The 22,411-nt window shown below is 45.2% G+C and overlaps 1 protein-coding gene across 2 annotated transcripts in view; it reads left to right on the top strand.

Moving 5' to 3' along the window:
• The window catches only part of LCP2 (lymphocyte cytosolic protein 2), a 326,171-nt gene that overhangs the window by 122,233 nt on the left and 181,527 nt on the right, over nucleotides 1–22,411 (top strand). For both annotated transcript variants that reach the window (XM_029583581.1, XM_029583580.1), the window contains exons 6-8: nucleotides 2,536–2,570; nucleotides 6,915–7,113; nucleotides 16,592–16,686. In XM_029583581.1, coding sequence (XP_029439441.1) covers nucleotides 2,536–2,570; nucleotides 6,915–7,113; nucleotides 16,592–16,686 — 329 coding nt within the window. The remainder of the gene's footprint in view (nucleotides 1–2,535; nucleotides 2,571–6,914; nucleotides 7,114–16,591; nucleotides 16,687–22,411) is intronic.

Here is a 22,411-nt window from a genome sequence, read left to right as displayed (position 1 = left end):
CCTTAAAAACATTCCTACGATCATATGTTAACGACCAGCAAGATAACTGGGCTGACCTCCTGCCATAGGCAGAACTATCCCATAACACTCACATTGCCTCTGCCACTGTCTCACCTTTTGCGGTAGTCTTTGGCCGCCAACCACGCCTACCCCTACCTGTTCCACTCAGTGTACTTCATCTGCAGCTCAGTCTACAGCACAAACTATACGCAGACTCTGGAATCAAGTAAAAGAGAGACTATGCCAAGCAGCTGAGAGATCCAAACACTTTACTGACGTCCATTATCAGGCCGCACTGCTGTTCCGGCCTGGCCAGAAAGTCTGGCTCAGTACGAAACACATTTGGCTATGACTGCCATGGTCCATTCCCTATTCTTCGATGCATTGGAGCAGTCACCTACCAGCTACAACTCCCTGCCTCCATGGGAATCCACAACACATTCCACGTGTCACTACTTAAGCCTTTAGTCCTGTCCTGGCCTCCTCCTCCTACTCAGCATACGGCAGAACCTGAGAACACCCTGCAGGTCAAGGAGGTCCTTGACATTCGACATCATTGTGGCCATTGGGAGTACCTCCTGTAATGGGAGGGTTTCAGCCCAGAAGAAAACCCTTGGGAACCCTCTCATAATATCTTCGATAAAGACCTGCTTCGAGGATTCCATCGAGACCATCCAGAGAAACCTAGACCAGTAAGGGGGAGGCCTAGAAGGGGGGGCACTGTTGTGCATCCCGGCTGTGTTGGCACCACGCAGAGCTCCCTTAGGAGCTCTGCGTCGTCGGCGTCCTCGGCCACGCCCCTAGGCATGCGTGCGCCCAATGTGCAGCCCTTTAAAGGGCCCAACGCGGAAAAACCCGCGGGGGCGCCTCCCGATGATGTCACATAGACTCACTACTTAAGGCGAGGCCCTGTCCCCAGGACCTTGCCTTAGCAATCGGGTCGTCACCGTTGGTGTACTAGTTTGCCTTCGTGTTCCAAATGCTCCTGTTCCAAGTGTCTCCTGTTCCATTGTCTCCATGTTCCTGTATCCTTCTCAGGTAGTACCTCTCCAGACTGACCTTTGGTACTGACCTCTGCCTGCCTGACCATTCTCTTGCCTGCAGCCTGGAATGGACCACTGCCTGCCTTACCATTCTCTTGCCTGCCGTCTGGAACCGACCACTGCCTGCCTGACCATTCTCTTGTCTGCCGCCTGGAACCGACCCTCGCTTGCCTTGACTATGCCCGAACTGATTCTGGTATTGACCCCTGCTTTGGCTGACCTCTCCTGGACTGATACTCTATCTGTGACCCTTGCTCCCTGAGGTCTCCGGAGCTTCTGGTTCAGGTCTAGCTCATCCACTCTGCATCAGCCATGTACCCTTGCTCGTGGTGGGCACACCTCTCCGCTACCTCTCCGGGAGTCCACCAGAGGCCCACCTAAGCCCAGGCGGTCTGGGTACCCAAGGGCTCAACCTGCGGAAACCCCGGACTGTTATTGGTGAAGCTCCAGCTAGCCTCTGTCTCCTTGTGTGCTCCACCTCCTGGTGGCAGGTGCTCTCTGGGTCCGACCAGAGGGCCATACCAATCCTGAACCAGGCCAAGGGTCCACCTCCAGCGCAACACCAAGCATAGGGATAATGGAAGTACGTCTCAGATCTTTAGTGCATAACAGCTAAAAGCCTGAAGTCTGGTGCAGGAAAGTAGAGCCAGTTGGGAAGATCTGATATCTCTCTTGGGGAGAGGAGAAGGAGATAAAAAGGAGGCGATATAAGGGAAAAGGAGATGTAAGAGATATTCTGGAACCTGTTATGCATTTGACGACAAAGGGTTTGAATTTGATCCTGCTCCCCAACGGTAGCTAGTGTAGTCTAGTCGAGACAGATTGATATCATTTGGACTGCTTGACTATGAATATAGGATTATTGTGATTTTCTCATTTCCAGTGTAGGAATACATACTCTTTTGAACTTTGCATACCTCACTATTTTCTGACTATGTTGAAGGCCTGAATGAGGTCTCATATGGGATTGATGTAAATGTTAAAAAGAAATGGGGAGAGGAGTGAGCCTTGGGGGGAAACAAGTAAAAGATTGAGGTTTTGAGGGTTTATTGGCCCAAGTGACAGTCTGGATTCTGTTAGAAAGAAAGGATTAAAACCAGTTTCGGGTGGTACCTTCAAGGCTGATGTTGTGTAAGCATTGAATCAGAAGTTGGTGGTCGACTGTGTCAAAGGCAGCAGGGAGATCTAGCAAGACAAGGAAGGAATCACCACCTAAAATTACAATGGAAGAGGTAAGAAGAGAACCAAGACAGGACAGTCTTGAAATCCAAGCAAGGACAGAATATCAAGGAGTAGGAGGTGATCAACAGTATCAAAAGCAGCAGACAAGTCAAGGAGGATAAGGACAGAGTACATACAGCACACTGCTTCCCCTTCCCATCTCATCTCTATGACTACTGTCCAATATATCCTACCTGTGTCTGAAGTATGGCTGGCTGTGAGCTGTGCAGCTCTTTCACTCTGAATGATAATGTCATTTTTTCTCTATCAGAATTCAAACAAGATGATGATGGGTGGTCTTCATTTGTAAGTATTATTCTTACAGTTTTTCATTTAAATAGTTGGGGTCTTTGTAGACTATGATAATATTTAAAGGCCTCATTTTTTTCTAAGATCAAATGAAAGCTCTGAGCCATGAGCTAAGGACAGTCCTTTCTTGGTCTTTCGGCTAAGATTGTGAACCTGTACATTAAAGTGTTTGTGTGTATGGGGATGGAAGGAGGCAAGAGAGTCTTCATGAGCGGCAAATGGACTGAGAAAACTGGTAAACAAATTAGTGAAATTGGTTATTTCATTGTTGCATGCATATTAGAAAATCCCACAAACTATGCGTGTTAAAGCCGACTCATGAGGATAAATGCATCTAAATTATGCATGTAAAATGTACTTGTGTATCCCTTTAAAATTGGAAGTAAAGATATGCACACTTATCTGGCTATATTTTACTTATCTAGTTAAGTAGCATCTTTACCGCTACTTAGACGATGTAAGGGATGAGGACCCCTGGCTGTGGTGCAGTTGGCACAGCCTAGAGAGTGAACCCCCCAGGCCCACACAGACAGCTGGCAGATGAACCTGGGATGGGACTGGACTAGAGCTTCACCTATACCAGCCCCTTTCCCCACAGGTTGAACCCTTAGGTTCCAGAGGACAGCAGGACTTAGGTGAGAGTCCCTCAGGATATGGCGAGATAGAGAGTCTTGGGTCAGGCTGGGTCAGGGCAAGCAGCAGACAAGAATAGTTGAGGTCCAGGTAGAGGTCAGATCCAAGTATTCAGTCCAAGGGGTAGGCAGGAGCAAAGTACGGAGGACTGATGAGACAAGGAAGACTGGATGATATGAGACAGGCTGGAAAGTCAAGGCAGTGCAGGCAGGACATGATGAGGCAAGGCAGGCTGGAGAGACAAGGCACGGAAACTGGAACGCAGAATCAACATCCCTGCTATATGGCAGGAGACCCATAGTTGAGGTGAAGTACAGGGTTTAAATACTCAGGCGCATGAAGGTGTCGGGCAGCAATGGAGCTGGTCTTTACTGCCGCGGAGCCCTTATGAGGCGGTGCACCTAAGGGATGATGCGACGCAGTAGAGGAGGAGGAGGAGATGCTGGCGGCATCTGAGCTGCAAAACAAGGTTAATGGTGTCTTTGGCAGTTCTGCATTGGAGAGGAGGTGTGTGCAGCTGGTCATGGGGCTTTCTCGCAACTGGCCAATCATAACAGTATGCCCCTATTAATCCCCCTCCCCTAGCTTCTAGGCCTTGTTTTCTGGGGGAAGCGCTGATAAAACTCTTATCATTTGAGATGCCTGAAGATTAGCTAAGGAGTACCAAGAATTTTCCTCTGGCCCAAAGTTTTTCAAACTCTCCTGGAGTCTAAAATGTCTTATATTTCAAACTCGGTGTCAGTCTCAGACGTTTCTTCAGCTTTCAATAGTTGTTGTGATGGCCAGGAGAAGATTAATGGTTTCAGCAGGGAGATATGGAACACATTTTGTACCTTCAGTGTGGGTAGTAGCTTTAGCTGGTATGAGCCGAGGTGTGAATTTTCATGAAGGTACTTTGAGGCATAGATTCAAAGTACTTAAACTAAGCCCTTGGTTTAAATTTGTCTGCTTGTCCTTTAAAACAATCAGCTGCTTCCTGTTCCACGTGCAGGTCCCCAGAGGCAGGCAGAGCTCCAGAGTTTCAATATGTGGATGAGACGATGGTGCAGGGAAGAGGGATTCAGCTTTGTAAGGAACTGGGGAAACGTTTGGGGAAAGGGGAGACTTTTCCGAAAGGATGGGCTCCACCTTAACCAGAGTGGAACCAAGCTGCTGGCATTAACTTTCAAAAAGGAGATAGAGCAGCTTTTAAACTAGAACAAGGGGGAAAGCCGACAGTCACTCAGCAGTGCATGGTTCGGAGAAATGTATCCTTGAAGGATACTAATGAAACAGGAGAGTTAGGGTATCCCAAGAGAGAGAGGTTCCATTAAATGCAAACATAGTTCATAAACCTATATGTAAAAAATCACCAAAGCTAATGATTTCCGAATTATCCCAAACAACTGAAAAGCAGGTTGTTAAAACAAGCAAAAAACACACTTTGAAATGTCTGTATGCCAATGCCAGAAGTCTAAGTAGTAAGATGGGAGAGTTAGAGTGTATAGCAGCAAATGATGAGATTGACATAATTGGCATCACAGAGACTTGGTGGAAGGAGGATAACCAATGGGACAGTGCTATATCAGGGTACAAATTATATCACAAGGATAGGGAGGATCAACTTGGTGGGGGTGTGGCACTTTATGTCCGGGAGGGTATAGAGTCCAACAGGATAAAGATCATACAAGAGACTAAATGCTCAGTAGAATCTATATGGGTAGAAATCCCATGTGTGTTGAGTAAGAGTATAGTGATAGGAGTATACTACCGTCCACCTGGACAAAATGGTCAGACAGATGATGAAATGCTAAGAGAAATCAGGGAAACAAACCAATTTAGCAGTGCAATAATAATGGGAGATTTCAATTACCAAAAACACAACAGAGCACTGCTGCACTTAAACCAATGACATCCAGACGAAAAGTGCAGATATAGGAATTCAATCCCAAATGACTTTAAATCCAGTTCCCTGTCATATGTGAACTTACTCTACAGCCAGCTTACCTTTTCAAAAGTCTGTGTTCCCTCCCGATGCAGCCCGAGGCGAAACACGGGACCGTGTCGGGGGACGCCTGTAAGATGCTTGTTTTTTTATTTATTTATTTATTTTATTTATTTTTAATTTTTATATACCGGAATTCCTGTATGCAATACAAATCAATCCGGTTTACAAGTAACAAAAAGGTTGCCCTGGTCTGGGAGGTTAGACCGGGGTTTTTTTTACATAGAACATTGAACAATAACAATCAACCATTGAACATTATTACAAGGAACATTGAAAGTAACAATAATATTTAACCAAATAACAAATAACCTTATTCGTGTATTGAATAGTATGTGTGTGTGTTGTTTTATAAGTCAGTGGAGTTGCCGTATTTCAAAACAAATAATTTATGTACTTTAAGAACTGGATTTAAAGTCATTTGGGATTGAATTCCTATATCTGCACTTTTCGTCTGGATGTCAGATTTCAATTACCCCAATATTGACTGGGTAAATGTAACATCAGGACTTGCTAGAGACATAAAGTTCCTGGATGTAATAAATGATTGCTTCTGGAGCAATTGGTTCAGGAACCAACAAGAGAGGGAGCTATTTTAGATTTAATTCTTAGTGGAACACAAGATTTGGTGAGAGAAGTAACGGTGGTGGGGCCACTAGGCAACAGTGATCATAACATGATCAAATTTAAACTAATAACTGGAAGGGGGACAATAAGTAAATCTGCAGCTCTAACACTAAATTTTAAAAAGGGAAACTTTGATAAAATGAGAAAAATAGAAAAAAACTGAAAGGTGCAGCTGCAAAGGTTAAAAGTGTTCAACAGGTATGGACATTGTTTAAAAATACAATCCTAGAGGCGCAGTCCATATGTATTCCGCGCATTAAGAAAGGTGGAAGGAAGGCAAAACGATTACCGTCATGGTTAAAAAAATCCTTCAAAAATTGGAAGAAGGATCCATCTGAAGAAAATAGGATAAAACATAAGCATTGTCAAGCTAAGTGTAAAACATTGATAAGACAGGCGAAGAGAGAATTTGAAATGAAATTGGCCATAGAGGCAAAAACTCAAAAACATTTTGAAATATATCCAAAGCAAGAAACCTGTGAGGGAGTCGGTTGGACCATTAGATGACAGAGGGGTTAAAGGGGCTCTTAGGGAAGATAAGGCCATTGCAGAAAGACTAAATGAATTCTTTGCCTCCGTGTTTACTAATGAGGATGTTGGTGAGATACCAGTTCCGGAGATGGTTTTCAGGGGTGATGAGTCAGACGAACTGAACGAAATCACTGTGAACCTGGAAGATGTAGTAGGCCAGATTGACAAACTAAAGAGTAGCAAGTCACCTGGACCGGATGGTATGCATCCTAGGGTTCTGAAGGATCTCAAAAATGAAATTTCTGATCAATTAGTTAAAATTTGTAACCTATGATTAAAATCATCCATTGTACCTGAAGACTGGAGGGTGGCCAATGTAACCCCAATATTTAAAAAAGGCTCAAGGGGCAATCCGGGTAACTATAGACCAGTGAGCCTGAGTTCAGTGCCGGGAAAAATAGTGGAAACTATTCTCAAGAACAAAATTGTAAAGCATATAGAAAGACATGATTTAATGGATGATTTAATGATTTTTAGGAATTTTGGTCTGTTGATAAAACATCTTCTGGAAAAGTGGCTATGTACTTAGTACTTCTGTACTCTGCTTTTTGCTTGAATTGTATTAGGAAGAAGATGATGATTATGAAAGCCCTACTGAAGACCAGGATTTTGAGGAAGATGAAGGTGACTATGAATCGCCCACGGAGGTTCCAGTGGAAGATGGAAGTGATAACCTGGACTATGAACCTCCTCCTACCAACAATGAAGAAGCACATTCTAATGTTATCTTTTCTGCATCCATTCCCAGCAACTCCGGATACATAGGTAATACCTACACAATGGTTTCATTGTCCTCTAGCCTTTGTTGCATATCCCTGGAGGAAGAGCAGAGGCCAATTAGCAATACTGTATATGGATCATAGAATGCACTGTGGGGGGCAGTTTTCAAACTGTTTATATGGGGACAAAGTCTGAAGTTACTTTATACATGAATAATTTTCATGTTTCAAAAAAATATACAGTATGAGGCAGATTTTATAAATCTGCGCACACGCGTACTTTTGTTCGCGCACCAAGCGCGAACAAGAGTACACGGGATTTTAATAGATACGCGTGTAGCCACGCGTATCCATTAAAATCCAGGGTTGGCGCGCGCAAGGCTGCCCAAAATCGGCAGCCTGCGCGTGCCGAGCCGCGCAGCCGGCCTCGGAGGGAACCTTCCTTCCACCCCCCCGCACCTTCCCTTCCCTTACCTAACCCACCCCCGAGCTCTATCTAAACCCCCCCCCCCTACCTTTGTCGGCAAAGTTACGCCTGCTGGAAGCAGGCGTAACTTTGCGCGCGCCGGCCGGCTGCCCTGCTCTATGTTCCGGTCCCGAGGGCTGGTCCGGAGGCCACGGCCACACCCCCGGAACGCCCCTGGGCCAAAACCATGCCCGCGGCGCCGCTCCCAAAACGCCGCGTCACTCGCAACACTCCCCCAAAACGCCGCGTCACTCCCGGCACGCCCCCCCAACACGCCCCTCCATGCAAGCCCCGGGACTTACACGCGTTCCGGGACTTGCGCGCGCTGCCGAGCCTATGCAAAATAGGCTCGGCGCGCGCAGGGGGGGTTTGGGGTAGGTTTTCGGGGGGGGTACGCGCGTATCCTACGCGCATTCCCCTTTGAAAATCTACCCCTATATGTATTTTCACTATGAATGGGTACAAAATAGCTACAGCCATTTATATCTTTTTTATGTGCAGGAACTTTGTCCGTGAAAAATAACACACACGCCGTTGAAAATGCAATCTACACACATTGGGGTAGATTTTAAAAGGTTGGGCGCGGGCGTACATGTGTGCGCTACCCAGCGCGTGCCTGTTATCAAATCTGGGGTTGGTGTGAGCAAGGGGGTGCACAATTGTGCACCTTGGTGTGCCGAGTCCACTCCGAACCGTGCTGCCTTCCCCCGTTCCCTCCCAGGCCACTCTGAAATCGGAGGGGCCTCAGAGGGAACTTTCCTACCCCCCACCTTCCCCTAACTCCCCCGCCCTTTCCCCCTACCTTTTTTTTTCCTTAGTTTTGTTGCGATCCCCGTCACGGTGGCAAATATGGACACTGTGCTGGGAGCCTGACCCCCACCCTCTCCCCACCCCGGATTGCCCCGCCCCACCCCCTCCCCGCCCCTTTTTACAATTCCCAGGACTTACATGTGTCCCGGGGCTTTACACATGTCGCCGGGCCTTTTTAAAATAGGCCCGGCGCGCGTAAGATTGGTTACGTGCGTAACCTTTTTAAAATCCGGCCCATTATTTTCCTTCCCTAATGTAAATATGTCTTCTACATGCAGCCAAAAATATGAACATTGTAGAAGAACACGCTTACTTTTAAAATACATTAACAAGAACATAAGAACTGTCATATTGGGTCAGACCAAGGGATCATCAAACCCACTATCCTGTTTCCAAAAGTGGCCAATTCAGTCACAAGTACTAAGTGTTATAATTTTGTAAGAATGTGAATCCTGGGCCGAGGTGAGAGATGAGATGTCTCCGCCCACAGGGCAGAACCCTGTGAGCCTCACCATCTGTAGGCGTGGTCTCAGTGGTATCAGACATAGCTGTGGAACAGAGTCTTTATTAATAAAGAAGAAAAGCACAGCCCGTGGAGCGGGAGGTGCAGAAGTACAGTTCAGAGCAGAGAGGGATACCCCTATGCTGATATCTCCAATGAGAAGATCCGGTAGTAGCCCGCAGAGCGGGGTAAGCCAGAAAGTCTTTCTGTAGTGAAGCTGTAGCTCAGACGTGTAACTTCGGTACTGGCCCGAAGAGAGGGTATGCCGAAGACATGTATATGTAGCAGTGAAGAGATGGTAGTTTGAGGTGCAGGGACCCCGAGGGAATCCTGTAATGATGGTGTAGTAAGGACCTGCAGCACAGGGTATACCGGAGTGACTCCTACTGGGGATGAAACGGTAGCAGCCTGAGGCATGGGGTACACCGAAGAAGATCCCACAAGGAGGTTGGGTATAGATGAAATTCGTAGCAGAACAGTACTCACAGTAGATCCAGGATAGATCCCGGGGAGCGGGATTGAAGAAGTCCAAGGCAGAAGGCCCTCCGAGGAGAGGATAGCCGGAGATGAGAAAGGGCCCCCAAGGAGTGGGTACCCGCAGCGTCTCACGCCAAGTGCAGAGTCTGGTACCGGAAGTCCAAGAATGGAGAAGAATTCAGCAACGAGGGAACTTGCTAACTTCTAGAAGCATAGGGCCAGCCAGCTTAACTACAGCAGGTAGATGATGTCATCCAGAGGAGACGCCCCTGAGGTTCCCGCCATGACGTGTACAAAGATGGCCCATGCGCACGCGACTAGGTAATTCCTGACTCAAGATGGTGGTTGGCAGCACCCACGCCATCCTGGGAATGCCAGGGTGGTCAGCTGTGGTTGGCGGAGGCTGCCACTCCTCCAGGAAATAAGAAGGCAGAGGTGGGCATTAGTGGTCACAGCCATCTGCGACCGATGGGTGTAACAGTACCCACCTTCTTAGGGCCCCTCCCAGGGGGTTTTGGTTTCCTAGGATGAGAAATGTGGAATTGCCTGATGAACTCCTTGTTGAGGATGTTGCTTGCAGGTTCCCAACTATTCTCCTCAGGACTGTATCCTTAAGAACATAAGAACATAAGAAATTGCCATGCTGGGTCAGACCAAGGGTCCATCAAGCCCAGCATCCTGTTTCCAACAGAGGCCAAAACCAGGCCACAAGAACCTAGCAATTACCCAAACACTAAGAAGATCCCATGTTACTGATGCAATTAATAGCAGTTGCTATTCCCTAAGTAAACTTGATTAATAGCCATTAATGGACTTCTCCTCCAAGAACTTATCCAAACCTTTTTTGAACCCAGCTACACTAACTGCACTAACCACATCCTCTGGCAACAAATTCCAGAGCTTTATTGTGAGTTGAGTGAAAAAGAATTTTCTCCGATTAGTTTTAAATGTGCTACTTGCTAACCTCATGGAATGCCCCCTAGTCCTTCTATTATTCGAAAGTGTAAATAACCGAGTCACATCTACTCGTTCAAGACATCTCATGATCTTAAAGACCTCTATCATATCCCCCCTCAGCCGTCTCTTCTCCAAGCTGAACAGCCCTAACCTCTTCAGCCTTTACTCATAGGGGAGCTGTTCCATCCCCTTTATCATTTTGGTTGCCCTTCTCTGTACCTTCTCTATCACAACTATATCTTTTTTGAGATGTGGCGACCAGAATTGTACACAGTATTCAAGGTGCGGTCTCACCATGGAGCGATATAGAGGCATTATGACATTTTCCATTCTATTAACCATTCCCTTCCTAATAATTCCTAACATTCTATTTGCTTTTTTGACTGCTGCAGCACACTGAGCTGAAGAGTTTAAAGTATTATCCACTATGATGCCTAGATCTTTTTCCTGGGTGGTAGCTCCTAATATGGAACCTAACATCGTGTAACTACAGCAAGGGTTATTTTTCCCTATATGCAATAATTTGCACTTGTCCACATTAAATTTCATCTGCCATTTGGATGCCCAATCTTCCAGTCTTGCAAGGTCCTCCTGTAATGTATCATAGTCTGCTTGTGATTTAACTACTCTGAATAATTTTGTATCATCCGCAAATTTGATAACCTCACTCGTCGCATTCCTTTCCACATCATTTATATATATATTGAAATGCACTGGTCCAAGTACAGATCCCTGAGGCACTCCACTGTTTACCCTTTTCCACTGAGAAAATTGACCATTTAATCCTACTCTCTGTTTCCTGTCTTTTAACCAGTTTGTAATCTACAAAAGGACATCGCCTCCTATCCCATGACTTTTTAGTTTTCGTAGAAGCCTCTCATGAGGGACTTTATCAAACGCCTTCTGAAAATCCAAATACACTACATCTACCGGTTCACCTTTATCCACATGTTTATTAACCCCTTCAAAAAAATGAAGCAGATTTGTTAGGCAAGACTTCCCTTGGGTAAATCCATGTTTACTGTGTTCCATTAAATCATGTCTTTCTATATGTGCTACGATTTTGATCTTGAGAATAGTTTCCATTATTTTTCCTGGCACTGAAGTCAGGCTCACTGGTCTTTAGTTACCCGGATCACCCCTGGAGCCTTTTTTAAATATTGGGGTTACATTGGCCACCCTCCAGTCTTCAGGTACAATGGATGATTTTAATGATAGGTTACAAATTTTAACTAATAGATAAGAAATTTCATTTTTGAGTTCCTTCAGAACCCTAGGATGCATACCATCCGGGCCAGGTGATTTGCTACTCTTTAGTTTGTCAATCTGGCCTACTACATCTTCCAGGTTCACAGTGATTTCGTTTAGTTCGTCTGACTCATCTCCCCTGAAAACCATTTCCGGAACTGGTATCTCCCCAACATCCTCATTAGTAAACATGGAGGCAAAGAATTCATTTAGTCTTTCCGCGATGGCCTTATCTTCTCTAAGTGCCTCTAACCCCTCGATCATCTAATGGTCCAACCGACTCCCTCACAGGTTTCTTGCTTTGGACATATTTTAAAACGTTTTTATGAGTTTTTGCCTTTATGGCCAACTTCATTTCAAATTCTCTCTTCGCCTGTCTTATCAATGTTTTACACTTAACTTACCAATGCTTATGTTTTATCCTATTTTCTTCAGATGGATCCTTCTTCCAATTTTTGAAGGATGTTTTTTTGGCTAAAATAGCCTCTTTCACCTCACCTTTTAACCATGACGGTAATTGTTTTGCCTTCCTTCCACCTTTCTTAATGCGCAGAATACATATGGACTGTACCTCTAGGACTGTATTTTTAAACAATGTCCAAGCCTGTTGAACACTTTTAACCTTTGCAGCTGCACATTTCAGTTTTTTTCTAACTATTTTCCTCATTTTATCAAAGTTTCCCTTTTTAAAATTTAGTGTTAGAGCTGCAGATTTACTTATTTTCCCTCTTCCAGTTATTAGTTTAAATTTGATCATGTGATGATCACTGTTGCGAAGTGGCCCCACCACCATTACCTCTCTCACCAAATCTTGCGTTCCCCTAAGAATTACATCTAAAATAGCTCCCTTTCTTGTTGGTTCCTGAACCAATTGCTCCATGAAGCAATTATTTATTACATCCAGGAACGTTATGACTCTAGTAAGTCCAGATGTTACATTTATCCAGTCAATATTGGGGTAATTGAAATCTCCTATTATTATTGACCTGCCAAACTGGTTTGCTTCCCTGATTTCTCCCAGCACCTTCCATGTTTTCTTACATCCAGTATATTCTTGACCTGATAAGTGATGTCCTCTTCTGCTGAAAGTGGTTGAGGTTCATGTCTTTTCTGAGAATTCTGAGAGGATGAGTGGCTTTAACAGAGAGATGTGGAAGGGTTTGTGGATTCTAAGTGAAGAGGGTAGCTGAAGGCTGTAAGTGACTGGGCCCAGACGACGAAATACTGGAAATGGTCCAATGTATCTGGGTGCAAATCGAGTGGAAGGCAGTTTTAAGCAGATGAAGTGGGTGCTGAGCCACACCTTGCCTCCAGGTTGCAACTGTGGAGCTGCTCGATGATGAGTGTCATAAAACCTTTTAGCCTTTTGTCCAGCCTTTTGGAGAAGTTCTCTGATATGCTCCCAGAGTTGTTGCAGTTCTTGTGCCGAAGCCTGTGCTGCAGGAGACAACACTGACAAAGGCATAGGAAGAGGAGGCAAGGGTTGTCATCTGTAGACGATCTGGAAAGGTGAAGATCCGGTTGAAGCAGACTGGTGTGAATTTAACGCAAATTCGGCTTAGGGAAGCAACTCAGACCACTGTCTGGAGTTAACATATGCCTGGAGAAACTGTTTTAGTGTACTGAAGAGTGTTGTGTTTGTGGCACTGTGGACCCTTGGTCGCTGTGGAGATGACTCCTCCCATGGGGAGGGGCCCCATGGGGAACCACAGCGATAGGCTAAATTCAGATAGCAGACACGGAATGAATGGAAGGCTTTATTGTACTGCTGTAGATAGTTGTGTGAAGCAGGAAGATAAGGCACTGAGGACCGCAAGGTGCCAATACGTTCAACAGTCTCAGATGAAGAATCTCACCCTGATGTTCAAGATAGGTGGGAGCCCGCAGTGCGGGTAACGCCGAGCCTGGTGGGTGGAGTTGGAGCACCGGATCGTAGAGGTACTCACAGGAGTGCGGGTGTCTTCCTGGTAATGAGATGTTGGGACCGAAGGTCCGTGGTCCAGGATACACAGACTGGTAGGCCCTCGAGTACCGAGTACCTGATAGTCTGGAGATCCTGAAATGAATAAAGAGAGAGAAACCCCTGAGGAGCGGTTTTCTAGTTAGTAGAGGCCACGAAGGTGGATAGAAGCGAGACCCCCAAGGAGCGGGTGCCTAGAGCTTAACAGAGCGAGGCCCTGGATTGTAGAGCAGCGTCTTAAGCATGCAGCTTAGAGTGGTCAGAGTAGCTAAACCCGAGTCTTTGCTAACTCAAAGGTGGTAGTGTTGCAGAGGCATAAATACTAGGAGGTATTGACGTCATGCGGTGGGGACGTCCCAGAGGTTCCCACCATGACGTGTATTTGAGCGTAGGAGATGTGCGCACACGCGCCCTAGGAGGCCATGGGAATGAGCATGGCGGACTGGGACGCCCATGTTGAGCTGGAGATGCCGAGACCCTTGGCACCGGAGGCAGCCATCTTGCCCAAGGAGGAGGAAAAGGGAAGAAAAGAGGTAAGGCAGAGTGGTCGTAGTCGTCTGCGACCGACGGACGCAACAAAGAGCCTATCATCTTTAGCTTTTCCTCATAAGGAAGCCATTCCACCCCCTTTATCATTTTGGTTGCCATTCTCAGTGTCTTTTCTAGTTCTGCCATAAGTTTTTGAGATGCGGCGACCAGAATTGCATACAGTACTCTGTGTGCAGTCACACCATGGAGCAATACAAAAATATTCTGAGTATCATCAGTGCTTTTATTCTAGAAAGGTGTTTCTACTCAAATGCAGGGTCATCCTTAGGGGAGGAGAACTGAGGTAACCACATAGTGTCTTGAAATCCCATAGTAGGCCTGCCCCTGCAATTGACTGCAGGGTTCAGTCATGGAATATTGCTCTCCCATCCCAACCTTCCTACCACTAGTAGGAAGCATAGGAGAACAATGCTCTTACCCGCTGGTGTCATGTCACAGCACGGGAAAAGCTCCAGTGGTGTGTTTTGCTCTCTCCTCAACCTCCCCCTGTCACTTTTCTCAAATTTAGATTCAGGAAATTTCATTGTGATTTAGCCACAAATCAAATTTTGCAGCTAGTATTTAGCCACACATATCGGAGGCATTAAGGAGTTGGGAGGGAGGTGTTTCTGGGTGGAACAGTTATCCGGATAACTAGCTAAGCCACACAGCGGCTAAAAATAGACCCCCAAAGAGGTCAATAGCCAGATATAGGGGGTCATTTTCCAGACGGATCGCACGCGATACCAAGATGGGGGCGGAGTCGGCCCAGGAAGAGGAGGAGTCGGGGCGTCACCGGGGCCGACTCCGTGAAGACGCCTCGGACAACGAAAAGGTAAGAGCCTTTTCACGTCCTATTTCGCGCCCAATAGCTACACCTTCTATGGTGGCACTATTGGGTGTGAAACTGGCAGCGATCGCACCGTGGCGGTGCGATCGCTGCCGGCTAGCACAGTACCGCCCCCCGTTTCGGCCCCCCCGCCCCTCATTACCTAAAGTATCGCAGGCCTGCAATACTTTAGAAAATGAGGCCCATAGTTGGCTACTGAGGTTAGCCGGATAAGACTTATCCGACTAACATAGCCAGTTTATTCAGTGGTGTTTCCATGCTGCTGAATATACCTGATGAGAAAATGTGTATGTTAGACCCTCCTTAAAAGCCTGGGACCACTGTAAGCCAAAGACAGGAAGGGAGTTCTGCTCTGAGGGTGTTCTCCTTACAAGGGGATAAGAAGCTAGGCCAACGGAGAACAGAGGAAGCTCCAGGGAAGAGAAGGAAGCCTAGGGAAGACTAATACTTCTGAACTGTGAGTTATATTGCTGTGAAGATAAGCAGAACTGCTTCTGTTTGTTTTCTGGTTATTAATAAAGAAATTTATGAGAGAACAGCCAGAGTCCAGCCTGTATCTGTTCTCTGGCTAGCCTAAACCCACTGATGGTACCATACATGAATGTTTAAAGTTAGCTGGATAAGTTATCCAGCTAAATTCAGACGTGTTCAGAAGCAGATCTAAAGTTATTTATTTATTTATTTGTTTATTTAATTAAAATCTTTTCTATACCGTCGTTAAGCGGGCGCCATCACAATGGTTCACAAAAAGGCACAAAAACTATGTTGTATAAAGGGTTTAGAATTCTAACTCAAACAGGTGCCATCAAAAATACTGTAACATAATATCATAGTAAATACTATTTGGTGAGTGTTATAAGTCATGTCCAATTTTTTAACTCTGTTATAAGATTTGTGTTGTTTAACTCTAGTTTTTTGTTGTATAAGGTAAAAAGAAGAATTTAGAATGTAGGAGAGAAGACACACTTTAAGAAGAAATGGGTGTGTGGGTGTGTGGGAGTTTGCCTGACTGCGACTAACACTTCCCTGGGTTCTACTCTCGATTCTCTTTGTGGTATGCTTGCTTAAATAGCCAGATAACGTACGACCCAGCTAGATTTTAGCCTGATAATGATATTAATAATAATAGCTTACATTTATAGGCTATAGAATGATTAATAATATGGACAATTAATAAATTCTGGTGCTGTCTCAGGTCCTGGCATACAAGTCTAGTGTCCCAACTCTTGGCCAGTACCCTGCAGGGAACAGCCCTCTGCTTCCTCCTCTGTCCAGCCCTTACCTTCCCAGACAGCAATCTGCAGAGATCAAGAACAGACAGCACAGGGCAGAGAAGAACTACTCTGCTCCCTACTCCAGCCCCTCCCCTCCTGCCACTAGGACCTGATGCAGAAATTTAAATAAATGTGATCACTGATCACCATAGAACACAATAGTACTACAGGGTTTGTGATGTGGGTTAGGTGAAAATGGGTGCAGGGGGAGGGAGGGCAGGGGATGTGAAGGTTATCAATGTACCCAGATTGTGATGAGAATAGAGAATTGTACCACCTGTTTGGTAATCCTGGAGAAGGGACGGGGGAGGAGTTGCTGGAGTAGAAGTCAAGATGTTGAAAACCTGAATTGCACTTTCTATATGTCAGTCCTGAAGCCGTTAGCTGTTTGTTACTGAAGAGGGATGTGAATCCTAGTCCTACTCATCCTTGTATTTTCTTTACATTTGCAGATAGACTAACAACAGTGAGCTCTTCTCAGCATCCTCCTCTGCCTCCTCAGCGGCATGGGCCCACACTCCTGCCTCCAGTAGCAGGAGTCAGAAATGTACGTAGTACTTAGAAAACTCTATACTTTTGTTTTCTGACCTGGGTATCTAATGGCTTTATGTTTTAAAGCAGTAGTATTAGCTTTCCGTGGGCTGGTGCTGCTTGGTAAATAATTGCACAGGGCCATCAGTACCAGTGCATCAAAATCCTCTAATTAAGGTACTGCACTTATATAATGGCCTGGAATAAAATACTAGTTGATTTTAAAAGCCCTATGTGTGCCAAAGCTGGGAGATATGCTCGTGACGCGGCCTGGTAGATGCCATGCGTTTTCTAAAAACCATGTGTGTATATCTCCCGGTCTGCGCGCAAAATATTTTCAGAAAAAGGGGTGGGGGTGGGTGTGATCTGAGTGGGACATGGGCGGGCCAGGTCTGTACCATGAAGCCTGTGCGTAAGTCTTTATGCGCACGTGTGCGCCAGGGTCCCCTACTACATAACTTTATTTCTGCTATGTAAGTTGTGAAGTTAAAAAAAAAAAAAGGGTAGTCAACAAGGTTTTAAGGGTTGGGGCTAACAGGGTTAAAGGGAAGCAAGTTAGCTGGGGAGTTTAGGTATTCCTTTCCTTTACTGGGATGAACTGGAAATGAATTGGAGAAACAGGTAATTGTGTTGGCGCGCATATCTACAAAAATACCCCCTACTTATACGCTTGAGGCAGCATCTGTGCACATATGCATGCGTCAGTCAAAAAAGCAAACAGAATGTTGGGAATTATTAGAAAGGGAATGGTGAATAAAACGGAAAATGTCATAATGCCTCTGTATCGCTCCATGGTGAGACTGCACCTTGAATACTGTGTACAATTTTGGTCGCCGCATCTCAAAAAAAAAAAAAAAAAATCACAAAAGTTCGGCTTCAGGAAATCGCAAAACACAGAAGCATTACTTGCATCGTTATCGGACACCATCCTCCTCAATCTTGAAAGAAAACAACCATACCTTCTTGCTCTTCTCAACCTATCCGCCGCATTCGACACAGTCAATCATGCCATCCTTCTCGAGCAGCTATCCAATATAGGAATTCAAGGAGAAGCTCATAGCTGGTTTCAATCGTTCCTGGAGAATAGATTCTACAAAGTCAAGATCAATAACGAAGAATCGCATCCTATTAAATCAATCCGAGGAGTACCACAAGGATCATCCCTCTCCCCTACGCTATTTAATATTTACCTGCTTCCACTCTGCCACCTACTCTCCAGCCTCAAGCTAAAACATTATATTTTCGCTGATGACATTCAGATACTCCTTCCCATCACAGAATCACTGCAAAAAACTTGGGCACATTGGAACAATTGCTTACAATCTATCAATACTCTGCTATCCAGCCTTAACCTCATACTCAATTCAAATAAAACAGAAATCCTCATCATCTCGCCAGACGAAAACCATACTCTCATCAACTCCCAAAGTGCAACACAATTCACAAAATTATCTATTAACCACTCCCCTTCCGTCAGAGACTTAAGGGTGCGTCTCGACAATCAATTCAACCTTAAATCCTTCGTTATCAACACAACTAAAGAATGTTATTTCAAACTTCAAGTGCTAAAAAATCTGAAACCACTTATTTATTTATTTTATTTAAGTTTTTTATATACCAACATTCAAGACAAAAGTCCCATCATGCTGGTTCACATGAAACAGGAGTGCAAAATAAACTTAAACTTGAACAATAGTGCGGAAAAGCAGTTACATGTAACAAGGAAAAATAGAACTTGGAGTGAGAAGGAAAAAGGAAAGGAAAACCAGCTAATTACATATAATTACATTGTAAGAGGTAGCTAATAGTGATATTGATGGTGATGTATGTTGATTGTTAGGAGTTAAATAATATTGGAGTTAGGAAAAGCCTGCATGAACAGCCAGGTCTTGAGTCTTTTCTTGAAGGTTGAGAGGCTGGGTTCCATTCTAAGATCTGGGGGGATGGAGTTCCATAAGGTAGGACCGGCTGTGGAGAAGGCCCGATTTCTTAGCGTAATGTGTCTGGTAGTTTTGGCTGGGGGTACTTGAAGTGATCCTTTGTAAGCATCTCTTGTCGGTCTTGTTGAAGTGTGTAATCGGAGGGGGAAATGAAGGTCAATTGGGGCTAGTTGATGGATGTTTTTGTATATGGTGAGGATGGCCTTGTAGATTATTCTGAAGTGGATGGGTAGCCAGTGGAGGCCCAATAGGATAGGGGTTATATGGTCTCTTCTCCTGGTGTTAGTGAGTATACGGGCAGAGGCATTTTGAACCATTTGCAGTGGTTTGGTGTGTAGTGAGGGGAGACCAAGCAAGATGGTGTTACAATAGTCCAGCTTTGCGAAGATGATTGATTGTAGGATTGTTCTAAAGTCATGAGTGTGGAACAGAGGTCTTATTCTTTTCAGTACTTGGAGTTTATAAAAGCAGTCTTTGGTGGTTTTGTTGATGGTGGCTTTCAGGTTCAGGTGATTGTCAATTAGAACTCCTAGGTCTCTCACTTGTGTAGTTTTTGGTATGGCTGGATGAGTGGGGGTGCAGGGACTGTTCTCTGGTGTGATGAGTAGTAGTTCCGTTTTGGATGAATTTAGTACCAGGTTGAGGCTTGTGAGAAGCTGTTTGATATTTTGGAGGCATGTTTCCCAATGAGATAGTGTTTTCGCGAGTGACTCCTTGATGGGGATCAGGATCTGGATATCATCCGCGTAGAGGAAATGTTTGAGCTTGAGGTCAGTGAGAAGTTGGCATAAGGGTAACAGGTATATGTTAAATAAGGTAGGAGATAGGGATGAGCCCTGAGGGACTCCTACTGTCGCGGGGTAGAGTGAGGATTCTTTGTTATGAATCTTAACCTTGTATCCTCTATTGCTGAGGAAGGTTCTGAACCACGAGAGGGCAGTGCCTGAGATACCTATGGCTATTAGTTGGTTGATGAGAAGGGAGTGATTGACGGTGTCAAATGCTGACGAAAGGTCCAGTAGGATCAGGAGGAAGGCTTGTCCTTTGTCAAGGCCTAGGATGATGTGATCTGTCATGGAGATGAGGAGTGCTTCCGTACTTAAGGTTTTGCGGAATCCGTATTGTGATGGGAATAGGAGGTTGTTGTCTTCAATGTAGTTTGAGAGTCGTGAGTTTACCAATTTTTCCATAATCTTGGCTATGAAGGGGAGGTTAGCGATTGGTCGATAGTTGTTGGGATCGTTGGGGTCGAGATTTGGTTTTTTGAGTAGGGGTTTGAGTGAGGCCAGTTTGAGGTTTTCTGGGTAGAGTCCTTGTGTGATGGAGCAATTTATGATGTCTGCCAGGATTTTGGAGATAGAGTCTGGAATTGATAAAAGAAGTTTAGCTGGGATGTGATCCGAAGGGTGAGAGGAAGGTTTCATTTTCCTTAGAATTCCTTGGATCTCAATGGATGAAGTTGGATCAAGTTCTTCTAATCGAGTATTGTTGATTGCGGATTGAGGAGTGGTTGGTGGTGCAGTGGCGTTAGTGGGGAGCTGAGATAGAAGATTGCTGATTTTGTTGCTGAAGAATAATGCTAATTCTTCAGCTTTCGATTGAGCTTGGTCATGTGCAATCTCTGTCTGGTTTAATTGCGTGAGGTTGGCTACATAGCTGGAGTGCTTTGGCATCGAATACAAGGTCGTGTATCTTAGAAGCGTAGAAGTCCCTCTTGGATCTTAAGGTGCTTGCTTTGTATTGATGAAGAATTGATTTGTAGATTGAAAGGGTATTGGTTCCTGGGTTTTTGCGCCATTTAGCCTCATGTTGTCTTAGTTGGAGTTTGAGTTTTCTTAATTCTGAGGAGAACAAGGGCTGTCTTTTGGAGGAATTGGGGTGTGGTTTTTTTGTTATAGGAGGGCATAGCTTGTTAGCTATAGTTTCCGTAATTGTATTCCATGTTCGAAGCGCTGAGTTCGGATCAGTGAGGTCCAGGTGGTGGAGGTGTGGTGATAATTGATTATTGAGATCTTCTGGTGAGCAAGTTTTCCTGTATGTGAAGGAGGGCGAAGGAATGCAAGCCGGGCTAGTATCTTTTATTGAGAAAGAAGTTGTTATGAGGCAGTGATCTGACCACGGGACCTTTGTGCAGTTGGGGAGAGACGTGGGCTTGATTTCAGAGTTAACGAAGATAAGGTCTAACGTGTGGCCGGCTTTGTGGGTGGGTTTGTTAACTAATTGAGTGAAGCCCAGCGCGGAGAAAGCTGTGAGTAATGCTTCACAGTTGGGTGATAGTGTAGGGTTATCAACGTGCAGGTTAAAATCACCTAGAATGATAGCTGGAGAGTCTAAGTTGATAAGGGAAGTGGTTAATTCGACCAGAGGTGAGGCATCTGATTCCAGGAAACCTGGGGGAGCATATACGAGTAGGATTTGGAGTTTGTCTGAAGTGAAGAAGCCGATTTCAAGTTTTGAATTAGAATTCGTCTGGTGCAGAGAGAATCTGAGGTCCTTTTTGGTTGCTAAAAGAATTCCTCCTCCCTTTTTTTTATGACGAGGAAGCGAGAAGAAGTCGTAAGCCTCTGTAGGTAACTGGTTGATTATTGCGGTGTCTGATGGTTTTAACCACGTTTCAGTGATTGCACATATATCAGGCTTCACATCAATGAGGTAGTCATTTAGAATTACGGACTTTTTTGTTAGGGATTGAGCATTAAATAGGCTTAAAGAAAATAGGGTGAGGCCTAGAAGTTGAGTGGCGGGAGTGATCATGATAGAAGAGAGGGATTTGAGGTTGTGGTGTTGAGCATGTCGGGATGATTCTCTTTTGGGTGGTAGATTATGTTGGAGAATTGGAATTGGGAAGGATGGGGCCATTGGTTGGAACAACGTTGCGAGATTAGAGATACTGTAATAAAAGTTGGAGAGGCTGTGTGAATGCTGGAAGCTTGCAGGTGAGGCTGGATAAGTGCTGGAAGCTTGCTGGATGGCTGGATTGCTGAATGGATGGATGGATTGCTGGATGGCTGGATGAGTGCTGGAAGCTTGCTGGATGGCTGGATGAGTGCTGGAAGCTTGCTGGAAGGCTGGATGAGTGCTGGAAGTTTGCAGGTGAAGCTGGATGAGTGCTGGAAGCTTGCTGGATGGCTGGATGAGTGCTGGAAGCTTCAGTGACTTCTGTCTAGTAGTCCAGTCTATAATTCTGTCTAAGTTAGACTACTGCAACTCTCTACTGCTAGGTCTTCCGGTCTTATCTACAAAACCCCTACAGATGGTGCAGAACGCGGCGGCGAGGTTACTCACCAACACAAATAAAAGAGCCCACATCACACCAATTCTTCACAGCCTTCACTGGCTTCCTATAAAAGCCAGAATCACCTTCAAGACATTATCAATGATCCACAAGGATATTATGGGCATCGCCCACCTAAATCTAAACTCGCAACTCTGCCCTCACACATCACAAAGACCTATCAGATACAATTACAAAGGTTCCTTATATGCTCCCCCGATCAAAACTTCACTAACAAAACGAGCACTCTCCACAGCCGGGCCCACCCTCTGGAACTCATTACCACCGGATCTACAACAAGAGACATGTCATCTAACTTTTAAGAAAAACCTAAAAACGTGGCTCTTCCGGCAAGCCTATCCAGAATCGCAGGAACACTCCGACACCGGTCAAAGAGCAAAATAGTCCACTATAAGTTCCATGACCGCCCATATCCCTTCAAGGCCCGATTACGCCTTATTTGGACAGCCCACTTGTTTTGAAAGACTCCTTTGTTGATGCATTAGTTCTTTCGCTCATGCATTACT

This window comes from Rhinatrema bivittatum, chromosome 18 (assembly GCF_901001135.1).
Source record: "Rhinatrema bivittatum chromosome 18, aRhiBiv1.1, whole genome shotgun sequence".
NCBI classification, from domain to species: Eukaryota; Metazoa; Chordata; class Amphibia; order Gymnophiona; family Rhinatrematidae; genus Rhinatrema; species Rhinatrema bivittatum.
The sequence above is the reverse complement of the archived record's forward strand: the minus strand, read 5'-3'. Positions and strand labels throughout refer to the sequence as shown.